The 23,229-nt window shown below is 45.2% G+C and overlaps 1 protein-coding gene across 13 annotated transcripts in view; it reads right to left on the bottom strand.

The window, feature by feature from the left end:
• Positions 1–23,229, bottom strand: part of ANKS1B (ankyrin repeat and sterile alpha motif domain containing 1B) — a 1,094,885-nt gene that overhangs the window by 16,959 nt on the left and 1,054,697 nt on the right. For all 13 annotated transcript variants that reach the window (XM_059402276.1, XM_059402278.1, XM_059402277.1 and 10 more), the window contains 2 exons: positions 19,469–19,555; positions 11,510–11,647 (listed from right to left, as the gene is read on the bottom strand). In XM_059402276.1, coding sequence (XP_059258259.1) covers positions 11,510–11,647; positions 19,469–19,555 — 225 coding nt within the window. The remainder of the gene's footprint in view (positions 1–11,509; positions 11,648–19,468; positions 19,556–23,229) is intronic.

Raw genomic sequence — 23,229 nt, 5'->3', positions numbered from 1 at the left:
ACACACACACACACACACACACACACACACACACACACACACACACACAAGCTTAAAAACATTAAATACAGAAGCTACTGGGCGGAGGGGGGGGGGTCAGTGCATCTTGGCTGGGGTGAGGGTACCTAAGGGTATACAATTTGCTTGGGTCTCAGCCTCCAGGCAAAGGGTGTCCTTCATGATTCAAAGTGATCCATCATCACAAGGATTCTCAGCCAGGGGATGTGCCCCCTTCCATGATGAGGGATAGCAGGCAACACTCCCTCTGGAGCAGAGGCTCTTTAGGATGAAGGCAGGGAATCCCAAGTCAAAGGGGGCAACCGCCCCAGGGGGAACGTCACAATCTCTACAGCCTTCCTTTCTCCCCTAGGGATTCTGTTCTGTGAATTAAGAACTGCTATGTTAGAGGAATTTGCAGAGCCATCATATTCTAAGGAGAGATCTCAATAGTAATCGAGGGATACAAACCTGTTTTTCTTATGCAAACTGGAGATGTTCAGGCAAGCTTGCATCTCCTGTGAGCTCAAGGCAGTCAAGACTGCAGCTGACTACCCTGGATACTTACTGGGCTACTTCCATGTATTGGGGCTGAGTTCCTAATACCTGGTCCGTTCCTGGCCTATGGCAAGTGTCCAGGAAGGGCTCACTGAGTGATGTGGGGGAGGGGAGGCTCATGGAGAGACAAAGAAATGTCCCTCATTGTCCTCCTGCATCCTAGTCACTGAGGCTGTGCACAGCACATTCATCAGTTTGGTGTTAGAAAAACCAGCACAGATGTGGACAAATCTGTCTTCTAGGAAAAATTCTGGTCACTCAGGTTTTATATTAACTGAGTATCTCTAGGATTCTTGTGGGTTTTTTTCCCCCCGCTTTATACTTTTGTGTTTTATTAATTAAATTATAAATAAAATTAATACTTAGCATTTCCATAACCTGATAGTGATCGTTATAATAAAGGAAGAAACGAGTATGTCAAATAGCTTATAAAGGAAGAACCAGCTTATAAAACTTAGAAATGTTTAAGCACATTGTACTGTAAATAAGCTCTTACCACAGCTACAGAACACTGACAGATGGAATCTGAAATGACTATCCCAGTAACGGTAGCCCCAGCCTACATCTCATTCCTCCTGTGACGAGTTTCCTCCTTCCTTCCTTGTTGGAAACCTCCAAACAAATTTGGGGAGAGCCCGGTTCTTGACCTTGCTTGCTCCTGGGAATTCACTGTGTCCTCCTGTGTCCATCCAGTCTGGGATGCTGTTTGGGGTGCCCTGTTTTGGGGGTACCTTTTGGTTCTGTCCTAGCAATCAGCTTTATTTGCATCCTCAAGAACCAGGCCACTGCTGGGCCTAGAGGGGCAACTGTGGAGGTGGCCCAGGATGGGACAGGAAACAAAAGCATTCTTTCATTTTTAGAAGGAAAAAAAAAAAAACAACCCAAGAATTTTTGATAAAGTAGGGGCTTGAACATTTTTTAGGCTGAAGGTTTCAGTGGCTTATCTGCAAGAATATTCATTATAATGTTTAAAATTTTCATAAATAGAACATTATTTAAGTATACTACATAGATGCACACAGTGGAACACTAAGCAGCCAATTAAAACAAAAATTGAATCATTTTTAAAAAACTGGTTAAAAGACTAAGTAAAAATATATGGATATATACAAACATAGTGTGCATAGAAAATAGGGATATATATTAAAATGTTACTAATGGTTATCACTGAGTGTTGACATTATAGATAATTTTTCTCTGTATATTTCTATATTTTGAACTTTATTCAAATGAAGATGAATAATTTTACAGCCATAAAAAGAATAAGCTTTTCCATTTTGATAATTAAAAAACAAGAGAAAATATTCTAGTTCAAAAACAGCTTACCTATTCTTTACTTATCACCTTGGGGTTCTAGGTGCCTTTTCATTCTTTGGCAGAGAGGGCTGGAAACCATTCCAAGCAAAACCCAGGCCCTATTTGCAGGTGTTACTCTGGCTTGCCTCCATGTACCAGAGAGGCTGGCCATCCATGTGGCCAAGAATCTCATTTAAGCTCTTCAGTTTTCACTCTGGATGTCAATTCTAACATCTCAGCTGCATATCAGAATTCAACTCCTTCAGTTCTTAGCTCTTTCTTGAACCTGGAGCCCCAATACCTCTACCCTCAGTACAAAGAGTAGAACCTTCTGCTCTCCAGTTTGTATCAAGCTCAGCTGAAAACTGTCGTACGTTGGACTGTATCTTACAGACATTTCCTCAGTCCAGTCTTGACGCGGTGCTGGGTTTGCTCCCTGCACCGAGCTGCACCACCTGTGAACCCGAACCGTACTCTGGCTCATCTCCCGGGGATGATCAAGCAGCGCCTGCAGCAAGCACCACGTGACACTGCTTACTACATCCCAGGGACCTGCTAAGTGCCTGATGTAGACAGTCTAACCCGCACAGCTACCTCATAAAGGGAGAATTACCAGCCCCAACTTTATGTGTGAAAAGCTCAGGATTAGTGAGATTGATTAACTTGGCCAACTTCAAACTGCTAGTAGGGGGCAGGGCCAGGACTCAAACCCAGATCTGACCTCAGATGAGCCACTATTTTGTGCCACTGGGCTTCCCACCTTATTGCTTTCATGAGTCTGCCAGTGTTCCTCTTTCACTGAGGGCGCTTCAAAGGCACTTGTGTTTCCGAGATTCACTGCCTGTTAGTAAGAAAATGTCGCACAATATTCTGTCACAGGGACCCAGGACAGAGAATTCTTTCAGACTTCAGTCTCACCAAAGTTTTGTTTTCTGAGAGGATGGGTTCTACTCTTCTTTCAAAGAAGTTCTACTCTTCTTTCCTTGACCTCCAGGAAGCTCAGAGCCAAATCTGTGGCTCAGCTCTAATAACTTCCTACAACTCTGTGGTCTGCACACCGACGCTAAAACTTTTCCCTTGGTGTTGATCTTCCTTTCAAGGTCTTTCTCCTAGTTCAGATCTGTGGGTACCTATATTTTCAGGTCTGTCATACCTATTTTTGGAGGTTGCCTTAAACCCTTTATGGAAAGAAGTATGGTATAAGTGGTATCCATTTCTTCCCATAAGCATTTGTTTGAGAGCTCACTTTGTTTAACCCGTTACTGCCAAAATGGCTGACAAGCTACCTCGTATGTGGCCTTGTCACCTGCTGAGAGTGACAGTGAGTGAGCAAGCTGAGAGGGCATGGGACACCATGGGGAGAGAGGGCCCTAACAGCGCAGGCTGGGAGACTGCTGTTTACAAGTAGACCATTCTGACCTATCTACTGGCACTTTCCCTTAGCATTAAAAAACCACCACCACATTTCAGTATCTGCAGTTGAAGGAACATGTTTGTTCTACAGCGCCAGAAAACTACAGCCCCCCCCCCCCCCCGGCTATTCTTTGGTCTCTGGGAGTCAGCAGAAGCTCCTACACCGGAAGAGGATGCAAACACAGACATTCAAGGAATGGGCTGTGTCTGTGCATGGAAGCCCCAAAAGGGGCAAAAAAGCCAAGGGCATTACGAGGAGCCTCAGGGTTGGTGAATCAAGACTATGTCTAGATCACCTACATGGGCTAGATCTGCCATGGGCTACCTAGCTAGGGAACCCATCACTGCCACTGAGATGGCACTGGGAATGGGGGCTGGTCCAGGTGACCTCAAGGTCCCTTTCTACCCTGGGAGATCTAGGATTGTATGGTTAGAAGCTCATGTCTCTTACCTAGCCAACTCCGGATTCAGTATAGAGATGCACGTATAGTTGACACCATGTTAAATCACAGCATCTTATGCAAAGGCCAGACTGCAGGGCTGGACAACCTACCAGCCAATGCTTAGAAATGCAGTGACCAAGGGGCTGGCCTTCATCAGAGAGGATGTCCTCATGGCAACAATCACCCCAGAAACAATTCCAGATGGCCAAGTATTTTGTCTATTATAAAATGGCTTTTGCTTTTGGAAAACACCTTTTCTTATGTCTCATCTCTGGCTGGTGAGTTAGTGCTCATCCTTAAAGATTCACCCGGGACATTGTATCTTCTAGGAGTCCTCTCCTAGTCCCCATTCCTGACCCCAGGTTAAGCCAGGTGCCCCACCTCAGGCAGTCCTGTAGCACCTTGACACGGCTCTACTTACTGCATGGCATTTACCAGTATTTTCTCTTTATAGGTCCAACCCTCTCAGTTGATGGAGCTCCTGGAGGCCTCTAGTCTCATCTGACTTTGTGTTTTATGACTTAGGGTACATTAGGTATTCCAAAAATGTTTGTTGGAAGAACTGAAAAAAGAGATCAGAAGACTTGCACTTAAGAGCTGCCAGGGTGAATATGGATGGCCAGAGACAATTCTTGGCAGCTCTTCTCTCCCACAGGTGGGCCTGGGTACACAGATGCCAAACAAGATAGGCAATGCCATGGGGTCCTGAAGACAAAGGAAGAGGGTTTTCAATCTGGGTCCTCAGTGGAGTCTCCAGAAAGAAGCCACATTTCTCTTTTGGCTGTATTTTGCTTGTACTTCTTGTTTTTTAAGGCCTTGGGTAAGCTTCATCTACAAGTTGCTTCACCCACGTCTTGAGGCAAAAATAACTCTGAGAATATTCTGGGCATATTCACAGAATTCATTGACATCTCCTTAACTCTCCCTATAGTTAGTTCTCTCAAGTACAAGCCAGAAATTAATCTTGATAGATTATATTTGTAGAAATAAATAGTGCCCCATCACAGGTCTTATATTAGGCATCTGGTCCACGGCCGACATGTTGACTGGTCAGGGTGCCGACAGCCTCTTTAGGCCTGATTTTTAGCTCACTAAAAGAATGATGAAATTAATATTTTCCCCAAGTATAACTGGGGTACATGTAGATAATTTTGAAAATATATAAAGAAAATAGAAAACCACCTGTAAACTTCTACTGCTGGAATAGAGCCACTACTGCCTTTTGGTTTATTTTCTTTTTACATTTGTATATATACACAAATACTTTGATATGCTATATGAATATTTATGTATGTGAATTAAAAACAAAATTAGAATCATACTTGATGTGTGGTTTCGTAAGTTGCTTTTTCATGCAACATTAAATCATGAATGGCTTTTTCCTGCTGCTAAATGTTGTTCAAAAACCAGATTTTTAAAGGTGGTAGAGCATTCCACCATTACCTCCTAATGTTTAACTTCATGTCTCACCCTGAGCACATGAGTGTGAACTGGCTTAGCAAAGACTTAACAAGGAAGTTAGGCCCTCCTCTCTCAGTCAGGACTTGCTTTCTTGTAACATTCCAGCTTCGCCATGGAGATCATGCACCCATGCCCCGTGGTCAACTGTCCACATGGAACCACAGCCCAGGCTGGCTGGAGAGCAGGCCCTAGGCAGCCATGCCAGAGGACTAGCTTGCCAGGGTAGAAGGGAAACACAGTTGATCTTTTTCCTGTTACTTGGCAGGGGTTTGGAGAAAGAGTGTCAAAAGAGAGATCTGCTCGGTTTCCACCTCTCCCCACTCTTCAAAAGTCAAAGCTCTTAGTGGAACTACAGTAACCCCGTCACTAACTTGTGATGCCTTTGAAAAAGGGCACTTACCAAATTCAAAAACCCTTTTTATTTTAACCCTTCTCATCAAAAATCTTTCTCAAGTAAACAAATCTGTTTCCTTGGCTTAATAAACATAGTAAATATAAATGACTTTTTCCTGCTTATTGCAGATGTGTGTCTAATGCCCTGAGCTCACCACTGCAAAATGAATTAATGAGTTGTCATGCCTCCAAACTTATCACATGTTCACACAAACTAAGCGTTCAGCTTCCAACCCGAGCACGCCTCCTCTGGGAGCCCCAGCCCTGCCTAGGGGCTGGCACAGCTCCAGGATAGCATGGGTGGGATTTTATTGCAACCATTTGTTATGTCTTTCCTACTCTACTGAACTACAAGCTCCTGGAGAGCAGGGACCTGTGCCTGACTCACAGTGGGCACTCAATAAATGCATTTAAATGGACTTTGACCTTTTCCCTCAAAGTGTGGAATGCTGCTGTAGCAAACACATGCTGTATATGAAAACCTGGGACATAAAGCCTCATGCATGTTCTGACGACAAGAAAGAATATAACCACCACCACAACCACTACTACCCCTCTCCTGTCCTGTCCTCAGCAGGACAGGAGTGACTATCTCATTTAATTCTTAGAGTAGCCATGGCTGGTGGGTACTGCTATCCATCTCTCTTTTACAGATGAAACTGAGGATTAGTTCTTGGCCAAACTATAAAGTTAAGAGATGCTGACCTGACTCTAAAGGCCACACCTCTAAACATGATATGTGATTTTTAGTCATTTGGGAGGAGGCAAACACATGTGTAAATGCTGCCAGACAAACTGGGTGGGGGGTGGGGGGGGTCGGTAGAAAATGCCAGAACGTCTTCTGCTCCAACGTCACAAAAAATGGGATTGATTTAAGGCATGAATAACATCCATCCCTCCCTCACCCACAAAAAAATAGGGAGGAGAGGGAAAAAAAGTGATTATTATTCCTTGAATATCCACCCACCTTTGACTTTGTGACTTGGTTAATTCTCAATGATTTATGCCAATGGAGTTGAAAGATAGAGATAAATGCACCCTGACAGTGTTAATTTATCCCTTTCTGGGCGAGGGAAGAGGAGGTGATGTGTAGGAACCACTGGGCTGCTGATGGTGCCTTCTTTTTGTTCAGTGAGAGCCTCTCGCTGTTCTCAGGAGCAGAATCCTTCCTGACACGGTCTTGCTGAGAGGTTTCCCTGGCCAGGGAGCAGCCTGAGTTTTGCTGTCGGTGCTACTCTCCACGGTGGACAAGCCAGGGGAAGCATTCGGCCCCATCCTCAGGGCTCTCTGTTCTTTAGCACTTTTCTCTATTGTCATGCACTTTCACCGTCTCAGAGTCAAAGAGGTCCAGGGCCACTTTCAGGTGGAGAAAATGAGAAAAAGAAGGAAAGCTAACCACCCAGCTGCACGTACTATATTCGTTTCGTTGTCAGAGGCCAGGGGCGTCAACAGCAGCTGTTTCGTGCACCAAGTTCCCACTCTGTCGGACAGCCTCCGCAGCGAAAGTCCGAAATCCTCCTCGTCAGGGACTTCAAGCGACCCTACGTATATATTCCCACAGTTTGCACCCGGGTGCTACAGGTAAAGGGAGTCAAAAGGTACAAACTTGCAGTTATAAGTGCTGGGGATGTCACGTGTAGCGTGGTGACTACAGTTCACAATGCTACACTGTATCTGAAAGTTGTTAAGAGAGTAGATCTTAAAGTTCCCATCACAAGGGAAAAAACTGTTCAACTGTGAGGTTGATGGATATTAAAGCTACTGCAGTGATCACTTCACAATATACACATAAATCATTATGTTGTATAACTAAAACAAAGTCCTCTGCTAATTTCATCTCACTAAACCTGGAAAATAAAAAAGGGAGGGGGCGCTGAGGAATTTTAATTTCATTAAACAGATGAGAAAACCAAAAAAGAAACTCATAGCAGAGGCCAAGTCAGAAGCTGGCATAGGTCTCATTGGTCAGGACAGTGTGGTTGACTCTACTGGTCTTTTCCCTCTATGCTTTGGCTTGCCGGTACCTCCCGATGGAGAGTACTATCTGCGGCTACCAGTCCACCGAACATGTCTGCCTGCATTTCGTCATTTCTGCTTCTCCCGTTTAGTTCCTTTCATGGCCCACATTCAGCCAAGAAAACACAGGAAAGAGGGAGCTTCGTCTCCCACATCCACCACCCACCAGCATCATGACTTCGACATTCCCTGCATATTCCTGAGCCGGTCGGAGCCGTACCACGTGCTGCGCACTGAAGATTACAGAATTTGGGAGTTGCACGTAGGAGAAAAAAGAATATCAAAGACTGCAAACATTCTTTAAAGAGAAATGAGAATTTGCAAGGGTCTGGCAACAGTCATGGCTTTGAAGGCCATTAAAAAAAAACTTTCATATTTTAAAACAACTGAATGAAGTCCTTTCTAGATTTTTGCAATAAACCTGCTAGTCCCACAGAGCATGCGTTAAAATCTTTCTGACCTATCTCACTCTATTACTTAGAAATCTGGATGGAGTGAACAGTATATAGAAGATGACAGTTTCCAAGCTACCTTGGTTATATCTGTTTTGTACTCATAGCAGCCTTCTAAGGATGATCCCAACAGGTTTGGAATTTCGTGGCCAGTGAAACACTCATCTCTCTCCTCCCCCCAACCTTGGCAGTTCTCGCTGCATGGTATTCCCCCTCGGCCATTGGAGATCATGACACCTCCTTCTCTGCTACCCAGTCCTACTGCTGCCTCATCCCCTAAGTTCTCCCTGCCTCGAAGATGGGGTTTGGGAAGCCTCTGTTCTGCAGTGGACGAGATGTTTTCTTGTTGTCATGACAGCGAGAGTCTGGACTGAAAGGAGGTCAGGTGCTTGCCAGTAGGTACATACCAGCTTTTTACATGGGAACCTGCCCCCGAATTCCGCTTTTTCTCCGGTCTTCTTTTCATCTACCTGTCATCTAAAACTGAAACTATCACAAGCTGAAATTAGCATAGATTCTAATGGAAACAGGCTTAGAAATCCTAAAGTATAACATTTCCTAAAGTATGTTCTGTAGAATGCCACCCTTGCAAGGTGCTCTCCGAAAAAGGCTCAACAGCCTGATGAACTTGGGGGACATGGCGCACTTTACCCCCTCCCGGCATTTGAGCATATTAAAGGAGCAGCAGTGTCCCTTTGTAAATGAACTATGTTCAACTCACTTGGTAGATTTGTGGGGGGACTTGGGCCTCCCTTCCCAGACCACAGGATTTCTGTGGGAAAATACTCTGAATTTCCAATCTAACTCTCCACAAGCTGGAAGTGTTCTACACATCACTGACCTTTCTCAATGATAGCAGATATTCATAAAAACATTTTTAGACCTGTAAACAAGGGTTAAAGCAGCAATAATTTTGCAATAAAAATGTATATGTATGCATGCATATCAGCTAAAAGATAAAATGTATACTTAAGGCATTCTTTCTTCCTTTCTTTCTTTCTTTTTTTTCCCTTTTTTCTTTTTTTTGCCATTTGGGCAACCTAGGAGAATGACTCATATCAAAAAAATTTTAAAGCTTCAAGACTAGACTGAATATCGAACTGCCCTATGTAAAGGTACAAAATCTATGCTCAAAAAGGTTTTTTTTGCTTTTTGTTTTTTGTTTTTTTGGTGCAGCAAAGCTTGTTGAATCTCAAAATTGCTAAAGTCTGGTCAAGCCTGATGGCCTTTGTTCCTATTTTTGAAGTCAGACAAACTGTGTTCACCTAGAGAGGATTAAAATGGTGGATTGGTGGTATATGATGAAAATCCTTTGGAGCGGATACCAGAATCCTAAGCCTGTGGAGGTCTACCATCAATCAAACATCTGGGTGGAAAGATAAAAGATGAGGCCATATTCTACATGCTTCCAAATGTATCAGGGACATCATGTTGATCCTAAAACTAAACAGTTGACTATTTTTTCCCCACATTTTGCTTCAGTATCCTGGAATCACACATACATTGCTAAAAACTCAAGGGGGCCTTGGCCCACAGGAATCAATTTTAGTTTGAACATAGGATATTATTTGGGGTATGACTATAAAGGCCAGTTATATATTACTTTAAAAACCAACTTACAGAGAAATGCTGCAGTAGTCAGTGAAAAGCTGGAATTCCTCCTGAAGGCTATCACAGTCTTAACCCTGGCATTCAGTGCAAACACTGTATGGAGGCAATACGCCATTCCAAGGCCTGCGGAGTCAATATTTTCTTTCTCTTGTTTCTGTTTTATTTATTTATTACTTCCATTTTTTTTTTCCCAGTTCTTTTATAAGAGCAGTGGGAAAGCTCTGGATCATAAACACACTTGTGGCAGGTCTATGTTACGGTGGTTAGTGGGACCGGGCTGCCAACCGTGCTGTCAGTAGGCAAAGAGAGGGAAGAGGTAGGGAAGGAGTGAACATCGAACCCCTGTTACTTAGGAGGCATTCTCCACGTGTTCCTTCATTTTAATCCTGATGAAAACCCACAAGGTACACATTCTGCACCTGGTTTATAGACAAAGGAAGTCAGGACTCAGGAAAGTCCTGCAACTCGTCCAAGACTAGGGCGCAGGAAGCAGAGCTGCGGTGTGAACTCTGATCTGCCCATTCTTTCCAGGACACTAGCCCAACTGCCTCAGTGAAAGGTGTTCCACGGGAACCAAAATCTGCATGGAGAGAACGGAATTTTGCGCTTACAGAAACAATGGCATTTCTCAAGAATGGGGAGTTATATTTAAGGCACCAGAAACCTAATGCTGAAATGACCTTAATCAACACCATGGATCTCAAGCAAACAGACACAACCAGATATTCGAAGCAGCTTTTGTGGGTTTTGCTTTTTTGTTATTACTATTACTCCATACCACTTTTATATTATTTTTCACATACCTACCCAAATAGAAGGGATTTTTTTTTTTTTAAAGCACATGAACATTTTTTCCTGTTTTCATTCTGCCAAAACTGAAAGAGATGAGCCACCTGCAGGGTGATACAAATACTCTGGGCATGAGCCTAATGGACCTTAGAATGGTGTGTATTTTGGATTATGGGAATCTTTGGTCCTTGGCTGTTAGTCGGAGCTCACAAAGAATGCTCCAAGAAGTTTCAACCCATGACACTGAACTGTGGGCTGGCCTTCTAAGAACACATTATATTGCACTTACTGTGTAATTCTTCAAATATGTATATTTCAAACACACTGATGAGCTACATTTTAATAATTCTTCTGATTACAAATTATTTCATGGTTGAAACCATATGTGTTCTATCTGCTTCAAATACAGAATGCCCAATGTACTGTATTAGAGATACTGTCAAGAATTCATACCACATTGAGGGTATCTATCTACCTTTCTTCAAGGAACACTTGTTGTCTAGAATTGCTTTCATTTCTCGTGTCTGTAGTAAAGGGCTAATATTTAGACTAATGACAAACAGGACCATAAGTGTAATACTTAAGTATGTCATTACGAGACTAACTTCTGAATAAGCAAATAGACCAAACCTTGGTGTTCCCAATTATTATTTGTAGGTGTCTAATTTGTTTGACTACCTTTCAATAGAGAAGACCACAAATCATGTTTGAGGCACTGAAATTACTTTTCTTCCCAACAAACCTAGATGGCTACACCCTACTATTTACAAGTGGCCGCCAGAGAAACCAACAGGCATTATTATGCTTTGGTACCAAAGGAAGACAGGATTTGTCAAATCTGAAACGTGAAGTTAGTAGTTGAACAACAGCAATTCGGACACCAAATAGAAGCAGGGTTCTAAATTTAATGGATGACTGACAACAGGGAAAAGCTCAGGGAAACCGAGTCTGCAAAATGTCCTACCTTAGGTATACCTTGACATTTGAGAGACAAGCCAAGTATCTTAACTGCAAGTTAGCTTTCAACAAACTGCAGGTAAATTTGGTGAAATGTTTTATCTGTCCAAAGACAGTACTCACCACATCAAAGGCAGTAAACACGTGACAGTAGTGGTGATTGGACTTCAAATCTTTTGTGATGTAAGCAAATGTTGAGAGGTCTTCCGGGTCCTGGGCAGCACAGGAGATATTACGAATTTCATGCTCAGCAATTATGTTCTGGAATAAATGAAATAAATGATGGTTGTTTTCCTTTGCAAGCCAGCGTATTTTAGAACCAAGGCAAATGACTTGAGAATCCGTTGCATTCCCCCTTTCCAGAATTTTCTAGACCAGCAACATTCAAAGTGACACAACAGGCTACCTGTGGGCAACAGTATACCAGGTCTGGAAGGAATGTTTTCGTTTAATTAAAAACAACTTAAGGTAGTCATATCCTGTAGCAGTGGTTCTCACCAGGTGCTGTGAGCAGAAGCACTCTGGGTGACAGACACGCTTTTTTAAAAAACAGTAGTTACTAAGCATTTTATGGTTTTCATTCCCCATATACACCTATAGATAGGCACTGCTGCCTCCTGCTAATTCTGTCTGGAAAGGATCACCTGTCACACTCTGCATGCAGGGAGAAACTCTGTCTCAAGGAGCTCAGTAAGCCCTTCCCCATCTCGCTCCTCACTTCCTGTGCTCCCCACCCCCCACTGCCCCAGAGCCAAGACAGGTATAGAAGGAAGTGGGCAGCTGGAAGCATCAAGGTGCTCGTTCTTTAAAACAGTTTTTTAAAGGATAGTTGACACTTAATGTTACATTAGTTTCAGGTGTACAATACAGCGATTCAACGTTTCTGAATGCTGTAATAGGCTCACCGCAAGCATAGGTGCCATCTGTCACCATGGAATGCCGTTACAGTGTCACAGACTACATTCCCTTGTATGTGCCTTTTATTCCCAGGACCTATTCACTCCATAACTGGAAGCCTGTATCTTCCACACTCCTTCACCCATTTTGCCCATCCACCCCCCTTTCCCTCTGAAAACCTGTTTGTTCTCCATATTTATAGGTCTGATTCTGCTTTTTGTTTATTCATTTATTTTTTAGGTTCCACACGAGTGAAACCCTATGGTATTTGTCTTTTTTGATCTTACTTCACTTAGCATAATACCCTCCAGGTCCTTCTGTGCTGTTGCAAATGACAAGATCTCATCCTTTTTACGCCTGTGCAACACCCCGTCGTGGATGTGTACACATGTAGCACACGCAGACTTTATCCATTCACCTATCTTTAGACTCTCAGGTTGTTTCCATACCTTGGCTACTGTAAATAAGGCTGCAATAAACATAGCGGTGCATGTATCCCTTTGAATTAGTGTTTTGGTTTTCTTCCGCTAAGTACCCAGTAGTGGAACTAGTGGATCAGACAGTAGTTCTTTTTTTAACTTTTTGAGGAACCTCCGTACTGTTTTCCATAGTGGCTGCCCCAGTTTGCATCCCCACCAGCAGTTCAAGGTGCTCGCTCTCGCAGACTCTGGGGAGGCTGAGGACAAGAGGTGGGATGAGGGAACAACCGCTCTGCATCCTTCCGGTCTTGGATGCCCGGCCTGACGACAACACCTTACTAACTCCACCGACCGTGCCGAACTACGAGTGGGTGCTGTGGCTCTTCTTATCATCTCACAGGTGGGGAAAATGGTACTGGGGTAAGTGCCTTATGCAGGGCAGGTGGCAGAGCTAGGACGCCAATGCAAAGCTGCCTGACTATGGAGCTCAGCCCCACTTCCTGGTTTAATAGCATTTCACTTTTTTCTCTCCAGCATTTCTTCATGCTATCTCCCTGCCAGTGGGCATCTAGGAGCAACTGGTGGAAGGCAAATGAAGAAAGGTTTAAGTATCATTACTCTGAAGCACAACATAACCAAGGAGCATTGCGGTGGCGGCAAACCCTGCTAGAAATTTCTTTTGATACACAGATGTTTTTAAAAAGAGAAAAAAAAAATCACAGAACTATGCAATCATTTTTTTATCTTATCGTATCCCATGTATGTTATTTTTTGCAGTTGTCAGAGATCTAAAACCTTTTCTACGTTAGTTATGCTAATTACTTCTTAATTGCACAGTCTTAAATAACCTGTTGGCCATAAAATGTTCCACGTATACCCATCAATGCCTAAAAACGCTTACAAAATGTCCTTCCCTGCCAGCACCCCCAACAAGTACTTCATGTCCCTTGCTCTACGGAGCTGTGTGGTCGGGAAGCAATTACAGAATTAACACATAAAAGAAAATTAAATTAAGGCATTCTTCACTGTGGCCCTGTATGTTGACATGATAGGCAGTGCACCATCAAAAATAACTCAATTTGAAACTAGAATTCCATAAACAAGTAACATCCTATTGCAAGACACAGTTTCCAACTAGAAGGTCTTGATCTTCTTCTGGCATTCAGGTAGCAATTCTTCAAGTAGAAAACTAAATTAAGAACTAGTGAGTCTTAAAATGAATTTCAGAATCTACAGCCTTCACAGAGAAGATGTTAGCAAGTGCTGAGAGCCTCCGCCGTCATTTTAATGGGGGGCTGCCGTTACCTTGGGGAGTGTGGATTAGGGGTCACCTATCCATGATCCACTGTCACCAGAAATAGATTATTGGCTCCAGTTTTTTTTTTTTTTTAAACTAAATTGGCATTTTGTGTTCCTGAGATCTTTTGCTAGCATACGGTAGACTGAAGATCAACTTCTGGGGAAAGTACTACAGTGAAAAAAATGCCCTGTGATTTTTAGTACGTTGAATTCCCTGTGTCTTGCCAATTCACAAGATGCTACTTGTCAATGATCTTCAATGACGTGTGGCAGCATCATGGCCCTGGGCAAAACAGTAAAGTAGGTAAAGGATATCTTTGGAGAGCTCTCTTTATTACGGACTGTATGTCTGTGTCCTCTCCAAATTCATAGCTTGAAATCTTAGGGATCCCGAGATCCTAAGCCCTGATGTGGTAGTATTTGGAGGTGGGGCCTTTGGGAGGTGATCAGGTCCTGAAGGTGTGGCCCTCATGATGGATTCATGCCCTTACAAGAGAAGAGAGACCTCGCTAGCTCTCTGCCACGTGAAGACACAGAAGGAAAATGCCGTCTGTGAGCCAGGTTATGGGCTCTCATCAGACATTGAATCTGCTGGTGACTTGACCTTGGACTTCCCAGCCTCCAGAACTGTAGGAAATAAATGCTTATTATTTAAGCCACCCAGTCTGGTCATTTGTTATAGCAGCCCAAACGGACCGAGACATCCTTACTGTCTTTCCTGCCCTTCCCCTCATTTTCTGGAATCTCCCACTTCTCTACCCCCAGGAGCCCAGGGCTATCTTTTAGCTGCCCTCCTCTGTGTTGCTCCATGTTTCCAAATCAGCCTCCCCTCCCCCTACGGAAACTTTTACTCCTCTCTTGCTGTGGTCCAGAGGGAAGGCAGGCTAACAAATGTATTCTATATTCAGTTAAGAATAACTGATGTGTAATCATCTTAACTGTTGTATGCAGTTAAGTCAGTTCGTATCGATAGCCTATGTCAAGAGGCACTTTGGAACAGAACTTTCTGATCCACCCATGGGGCTGGAATGTCATGAAGCCCTGAGAGCTTGTCCTCCCTCTGCACTATCTTCCCAGAACAGCGAGGCCAGCTCTCCATGCGGAAGGTGCGTCCGAGACCAAGGACACTACAGCTGGAGACTGGACGGTTGGTTTCCTCCTTGGAGAAGATGTCAAGGAGGAACTCATTCTTTCTACCATCTGCCACGCATCAGTTAGTGGCTCCTCCGTAAATGAACAGTGGATGTCCACATAAGGAACAGGTGATGCATCTTCGTTTAAAACAGACTCCACTTCTGTTGCTCAGCCTCCATATCAAGGCATGTTCTAAGGAGACTAGAGCTTTTAAAAGGCTCTAATCAAAGAGGGAGGAGGGGCTCATGCCACCCCTTCTTTGGGACGGAAAGTTTGGCAGCTCAGTACTTGCAACAGGGACAGACTGTTTTTCTTGTCTTTTGCCTTTCATCATGTTGAGAAACAGCTAAACCGGGGCCTGCCTTGTGGGTATAGAGGACAAGTGTGTGGTCCAGCCAGTTAATAGAAAGGTTCTCAGAAGGGTGTGTGACCTAGGAGTCAGCCTCTCCCCACTTCCCTCACTCCTGGCTCTGCCAGGCAGGGCCTTTCTCCTGAGTCCCCCTCCTCAGGCCAGGCCTTCTCTGGGAGAACTTCAGAGAAAGTACCCGAAACAGAGGCAGCAGCCCCAGCTGGAGAGGACCCTCCTGGAGAGGACCCGTGGGGAGGCTGATGCAGATGAGAACAGCACACATGCTTAATGCGCTCTTAATTTGACTCTGAGCTTTTTGGAAAGAGAAGTATGTGCTATTAAAAAAAAAAAAAAAAAAAAAAGGAAGAAAAAGAGCGAGCACTTGTTTAAGCAAATGTTCTGAATTATTTTGTGCTTAAAAAACAGCCTAAGCCCTGTTTGAAGTTGGCATTCAAAAAGCAAACAAACAGAAACCAAACCCCAGTGCTGCACTCTTCCTAATTTAGCTGGATGGGAAGACTGAGGAAGGGGTCAGGGCGGGCGGGAAGGCAAAATGCAGGTCACTCTTTGCCACACACTGGGTGTGGGGCTGTGCCACTTCTTGCAAGATGCTGCTGGTTTGAATACAAGGCTATAACCAAACTGTCAGAGACCTCTGGGCCGAAGGCCTCACTAGAGTTCTCTCTGGGCTGTGGATCTCCAGAAAGCTGCAGTGCCCTATCTACAACATTTTAGGACTAGGTCTATTCCAAGTTCCATTTTGAATTCAAGACTACTTTCTGTTCACCCTTCTTAAATCAGGACTAGTGGTTCGATTTGTTTCCTAAGTTCTAGGCAATACGTTTCTAAGTTTCTGTCTAGGTACCTAGCCCTTCCCCACAGAGCAGCCGAAGTCCTGGATTTCTTGGATTGAAAGGAGAGAAGTGCTTTGCTGGAGGGCTCATCTTTTCTGGCCTAACAGGGGTCACAGTTCCGTTGGAGCAGCATACTGCAAACTGGCCGGTGGCGGTGGAGGGACAGCGGCCGTGTTCGGTTAGGGGGTGGGGAGGTCGGGTCAGGGTTCAGCCCGTCCCCATGACCAGCTGGCTGTAGGACTGCAGGGCAGTCACTTAGCAGAGACCTGAGGCCTTCTGTTACTGTCCCTGCGCTGTCTGGTAGAACAAGCACCTCCAGCTCTGCAGGCAGGGAGAGAGTGAGCCCTGCAGCAGCCGGAGAGGGCCGCTTAGGAAGAAAGCACAGTGAAAGCATCAAATATGAATACGAAGGTGTGACTCCTGGCTCTGCCTCCTTGCAGGCTTAGCGGCCTCTAGCCCTTCATCTTGTGAAGGCTTCAAGTAGCCGCGTGCTTCTCAAGTCCTTCCAACCAAAGCGGCTCCCCAAGACAAGGCCTCCCAGGGCAGGGGTCCCCGGGGGGCAAACAGAAAGCAGGCCTCTGGAGTTCAGCGCTGCGCTCCTCTCCCACAGTGAGCGCTAATCCGAGGTCGGCCTTTGCTCCAGAACTGGGCAGCCTAGCGGGGCTCAGCGGGCACTGCCGGGGCCGGGCTGTCGGAGCGCAGCTCCCCTCACAACACAGCCGGAGAACGGCCCTTCAACAATGCAGCCTCGAGGCCTTTCAGAACCGGTCCTTCAGCCCTGGCTGGTGGTGGTGCTTCTCGGCCTTCTGCACTCAACTCCCACCCGTGCAGCCCAGCACTCTTTCTTTCTTCTGCTGCTCTAATCCGATCTCTCTGCCTTGGCTTCTCACACACCAACGGCCACACTGTGGCCCTGAGTCACCCACTCTCTCCCTCTCCACTGTTCTATCGGGCTAGTTCGGCCACACTGCAGACACTGGGAGGGGGACACTGTACACTTGTCAGTGTAGAAGTCGATGTCCCCCGATTCCTGAAAAAGCCACCAGGCACGTGGCATTGGAGAGAGACTGGTTTTGCCTGCCACCAACACAGGCATTTTGCCTTTCCTCTAGATTCTGCAAATACGCTGGGGACCACCTCCAAGACCTCGAGCGCTATGCTGACCTCTTTAGTGTTTCTAGTCACACAGGACTATCTTCTGTGTATTGGTCAGTGCTCACACTTCCACACAACAGCCACGTGTGAGCAGGCATTTGTGGAAAACTCATCTCATTATTGGCAACTAAAGCAGAAATGTCTCCTCAAGGTATGGGAGGATCAGGTTCTGTAGCCCTTGATGTGTCCACAAGCCAAATGCAGCAAGACAGGGAGAGCAGATTCAAGAAGCTGCTGCTAATACAGGCCCAGCAGGTCACAGCACCAGCTCCACAGAATGACGGCCTTAAGACTCTGGGCACTTTTCAGGGCAAATACCACTTGTTTAGAAATTGTTAGACTCTAAGACTCCTGAGGTGGTTAATCTAAGGAAGTGTCAAACTCTTGATACTAAAAATATATTGCTATTCATGGTTTTCAAATGCAAATGGAAGGAGAGAGTTGCTCCAGGTTAGGGAAAACACCCAGATGCCAAAGCCTTTCTTGAACCTTAGAAACAGTGACAGTAATGGTGTTGTCAATGAGAATTCCATAATGTTCTGGAACTTTAAAAACCAACTGACTATAATTTAAGGATAAAGTTTGTGCACCAGTCACTAAAAGTTGCTTCCAACTAATAAAGAAAGCAAATCAGTTGGGATTTTCCTGATGACGATCTCCACAGTGTGATCACACAACAGTTGAAACTATCATTTCCCACAAGGCATCCGACTCCGTGCTTTGGAAAGATCAGCCTGCCCTATCGTGCTGGGCTGTAAGCTTTCCGTCCAGGTTTCAGAACCATTGCTAAAACTGGGAGGTTGTTCTAAGTAGGCCCAGGAGGCTGGGCTTGTCTGAATGCTGACACAGCTATCTTCCCTGTTTTGTCGGACACACCAGGAAACCCCAGAACTGGCAGATTCCAATGCTCAGGTTATTATAGCCACCCAGGATTCACCGCCCGTGGGACCCCCCCACCTCGGTGTCTAAATCCAGTTGCCCTGGCCCTAAGTTAACTATTGTTTAGTCCACCTCTTCCATGACTTTGAGTCCTTTTCTCCAAACTAGAGTGAGTACAATTAGGGGAACCCCGTAGGGGGTCCAGAAAATAAATGGTACTCACCAACGGGGACCTTTCTACAGTTTGTCAGTTGGGAGGATACAGGAATAAAACACGTGGACATCGGGGGGTTCTGTGAGGAGGAACTGGTCAGATTTGGTTGTTTATGGAGAGTGACCGTAGTCACACCCACGCGTTCTAGTCTAGCCCTGGTGCTCTGTCATCGTCACCAAGAAAGGGACTCTAAACACTTAAGTAAAATGCAGCCTGGCTCTTCGCACTTGACCTCAGAGCTCATGAACTGTTTCCACTGTGAGTGCAAAGTCACAGCATGCCTTGAGCTTTTTTTTCTGATTGTGTCTCTTAAGAAAATACAGTCAAAATCCTCTCCTCTGTCTCAATAGCTGAGAATAAACGCAATTAGAAGATACAAAAGGCAGAGAATGTGTTCCTTGCGTCAGGTGTTCACTGAATCCAAAGAAAGGATATAGATGTCGCTAGAGAAATGGAAGACAAATGTCCTGGTCCTTTGGCCAGTAATATTTTCCTCTGATGGCGGAACGATGACAATGCTACATTTTCATTACATACGTGACTTTTTTTTTTTTTTTCTGTTGTAATGTTCTCCAGATCCAAAGGGCCAGATACTAAATGGCCACAGTCTATTAGAGAAGCACACAGAAAAAGCAAAACATGTATAGGAATCTTAGATGAAATCCCCAGATGCAACGTGCCCTTCTGTGTATATGTATGAGTGTGTGTGTGTGTGTGTGTGTGTGTGCTCACACACCTACAGATGCATTCAGGGAGCAGAAAGGTGGGGGGCAGGACATGAATAAAATGGGAAATGCTGGGCATGATGGGAGCAAAGTATTTTAGATCATATGCCCAGGACTGTATCTGGCGTGACAAACCAAAGAGGGGGGTGGTACTCACCTTATTTGTTGCATCAATAAATTTGACTCCTTTATAAGAGACCGAAAGAATAATAGTGGGGACCTTCTTCATTTGCTCTGTGGACTTCTGAAATTAAAATTAGAAAGCTGTTAGAGCAGTTTGTGTTGCATGGCAACTGAAGCACATAATTTCTCCTCTTAAAAGATAAAAATGAGCCCAACTTAACAACACACACACACACACACACGCACGCACACACATCAAACACACAACAAACACACTAATTTAAATGTATGTCTCTCTTCTCTTAGGCTGAGCCACGGTTTGGGCTTCTAAAGCGTGTGTCTTGCACTTGAGAATCTAAAAAGAGCTTGTTCTGCCACTTCCCGTGGGTGAAGGAAAACTTTTTCCCTGACACCAAAGGGATCAACGAACAGCCCTGTCTCCCACTGCGATTTCCAGCAACCGTTTTTTGACTGGAGTTAAACCGTGTCAGAGTTAACTCCAAGGGTGAGTTTAGCATTAACAAAACAAGTGCCACCACTCCCCCTTTCTCCCAGAGTCACTTTTTCTCCAAGGCACGATGTAGGTCTGAATCGTGTCATTAGAAGAGGGATTTAAGCACCTCATTGTGAATTTTTCTTGAACCTGGCCAAATCCTGAAGAGCGGATGAATTTGTCGCTGTGTCACTGGTCACTGCAGGACAGAATACTCCCCTACCACAGCGAAGCCCTCCGGAACTGTCCGTATTTTGAGCCACAGCAAAAACCAGACAGTCCAGGTAACCTCCTTCGTCATTTAGAGCCGCTAGATTTCCTCAGGCTAAGTTCTTAGGACAGATGCTCAGGCCGGCTTCATGTGCCGCTAGTCTGCAGCTCTGGGAGTTTTATGCATGTGCACAAACTTTCTCCACAATTTAGGATGTACCTTTTCTGTTTAGTTTGATCATTCATCACGGGTCTCCAATAGTCTGGGTACTTGATTCCCCACTATGGTTCCTCTTAATAAGCACATTAAACATCAAAAAGAACCTACCTGACAGTTAGCCTGATGGATTTTCCAGAGAAGACAGGTGGGAACAAAAGAGGAGAGAAAATACATAAGAAGGTAAGGAAACCATTTCAATAATTCACCGACAGCACAAAGTCCTGAGAAGGTAGAGGGAGAACAGGCTTTACAGGTAAACGCGATAGAGCACAGCCTCTCTTGCAGGAGTGGCTGAGGGTTCTTCAGACCCCATCTCTCCCTTCCTGTCCCCTCATCACCATTCATGGTGCCACACAGCCTCCTGCCTGACGCACCAGAACCTTCCACTGTGGGCGTTCCCCAACCACCTGTCTTACGGACAGTAAGGGAACTGGGAGAAAATATTACCCAATTTTCCATTTTTAAATTCCGAAATGTGACCAGAATTAAAGAAGCCTTTTAGTTGGACAGTGTGAATGGAACTCACTGAGCTTAAAAACAATGTTACATCTTTCACTTGAGCCATGGAAAAGGGGTTTCACATTCTCCTCTGATTGTTTTGATGCATCTTTTGGATAGCCACTCCACTTGTTTCAAAGATAGAGATGACGGATCAGTAAGAATGTTACTATTTAGTATTTATTAAAAGTTTCATATAGTATAGAAAAAAAGCCTTTCTCCTGAGTTGCTTTTTAACTAGTTTTAAAATTATTCGAACTTGCTAGTTTTCTTTTGCGGTTGCCAGAGATTTAAAGATTTTATTTATTTATTTTTGTGTGAGAGAAAGAGCATAGGCGGTGCAGGGGGTGTCACAGAGAGAGAAGCAGACTCCCCACTGAACAGACAGCTCGAAGTGGGGCTCCATCCCAGGACCTGGACCTGAGCCGGAGGCAGACACTTAATAGACTGAGCCACCTAGGCCCCCTGCCAAAGAAATTTAGACACTTTTATCTTTTTAATGCTTTATCCAAACAATTCTTAAAAGTGTACAAGATAGGGGTGCCAGGGTGGCTCCGTCAGTTGAGCCATTATCTGCCTTCAGCTCAGGTCATGATATCGGAGTCGAGTCCCGGGCTCCAGCTGCCACGCCCCCTCCCCCCACCCCGCTCAGCAGGGAGTCTGCATCTCCTTCTTCTGCCCCCCAACCTCCTCTCCCTCCTCCCTCTCAAATAAATAAATAAATAAATAAATAAATAAATAAATAAAGTCTTTTTTAAAAAGTGTGCAAGATAAATCAAAGGTAAAGCTAGAAGAAATAACATTCAGTGTATAGATTTTAAGGCAAAATCATGGGCTGAGCTCTGCACAGGGAGAGAGCCACGGCTGGCATGGACAGTGGCTGGGTGAGCTGAATGTGTGAGGAATTCTTTGCAAAGATAACAGTGGATTTCAACAAATTACCGCGCTCGTTTCTTGCCATGAATACATTCTATCAGACAGATCTAGCCATACCGTGAAGTAACATATAGCTAACATAAGATGAAAATATCAACATTTAGCATTAAGAAAAACCCCCAAAAAGGAAAAAGCAAAACCATTTGTTATCCATTCGGCAGCCGAGTGGTTATCGTGGGCAGCCCACTGTGCTGGGAAAACTCTGAGTCTACTTCAGGGCATGTCAGACCTCAAATTGTGTGCAAATGACAGTCTGCAGAAAGTGGCTGTCCCAAGCGCTGTGTTGAGCAGACTCGGAGCCTTGTGCCTGGGCTCAGAGGGAGAGAGGGTTGGGAAAGATGTCTGTGCGGGACAGGGCGAGGAAGAGGCAGCACAGGAGGTACACACCACAGAGAAGCTGCAAAACAAACGCTGATAAACGCACCAGTGACACGCATGTGGGGCTTCCAGAGTACTGAGCAAAGAGAGGCTCACTTTGCAGGGGAGAGCAGGGCAAGTCTTCATTACTCATTCAACAAGCACCATTTGCCTGCTGGGGCTGACTGGGCTGGCTTTTAAAGGATGGACAGGGATTTCCTGGGTACCCAAAGAGGACGTTCTGGCAGAAGAATCCACATGCACATGAAATGAGAAATAATAGGGTGGGTTTGGGTAATTGGTGGAAATGAGCTGGTGCAGTAGGTTTGGAAGCTTGTGACTTACTCTGCCAAGCCAGAATGCCCTGGAAGTGTTTAAGGAAGGGGTGGGTGGCAGAAAGACAAGGTTGGTGATTGGATGCCCTGGAGCAGCTGAGGCTGGAGGCCTGGAGGCAGGAACCGGAGGTGCGAGCTCAACCGCGAGACCCCTAAGCACCAGAGCTGGAGCGGAAGCCACAGTCATGGAAGAGATGAGGACTCGAGCAGCTCTGCTACCCATGTGCCATGGAAGCCACGAGAGCGAGAGGATGTCACAGATGAAGGAGCCATTTGCTGAGATAAGCGGGTACTACAGGGAACAGGCTTTTGCAGGAAACCCTCGCTTGCGTGCTCAGTTTGATAATCAGGGGGGCGATCAGGGGAATTGAGAAAAGAGCATCTGATCTAGAACCCCATCCGCATCGAGGGGGTGCCTGAGGACATGGGAGCAGATGAGGTGGCTCAAGGAGTGAACATCAAGAAGAGCGCGAAGAGGCCCCTGCCCGAGCGGCTGAAATAGAGCGGGCAGGAGGCTGAGCGCGGAACAGCAGACCCTGAGGGCAGTTGTCGTAGAAGGTGCGAGTGGCACCCGCGGCCGCAGGCACCCACCGAGGAAAAGCCCAGCACAGGGGCTGGCACACGGAGGGGCTGCTATTTTTATGGGGTCTTCTGCGTGAAATCCCTGACGTTTGCAACGGGAAAAACGCGTTGCTGATTTTATGAAGAGCAGCCTGAGGACAGTGGTGGCCGCAGAGGAAAGAGCG

The sequence above is a fragment of the Mustela nigripes genome, chromosome 6 (genome assembly GCF_022355385.1).
Source record: "Mustela nigripes isolate SB6536 chromosome 6, MUSNIG.SB6536, whole genome shotgun sequence".
NCBI lineage: Eukaryota > Metazoa > Chordata > Mammalia > Carnivora > Mustelidae > Mustela > Mustela nigripes.
This window is presented reverse-complemented; position numbering and strand designations above follow the sequence as displayed.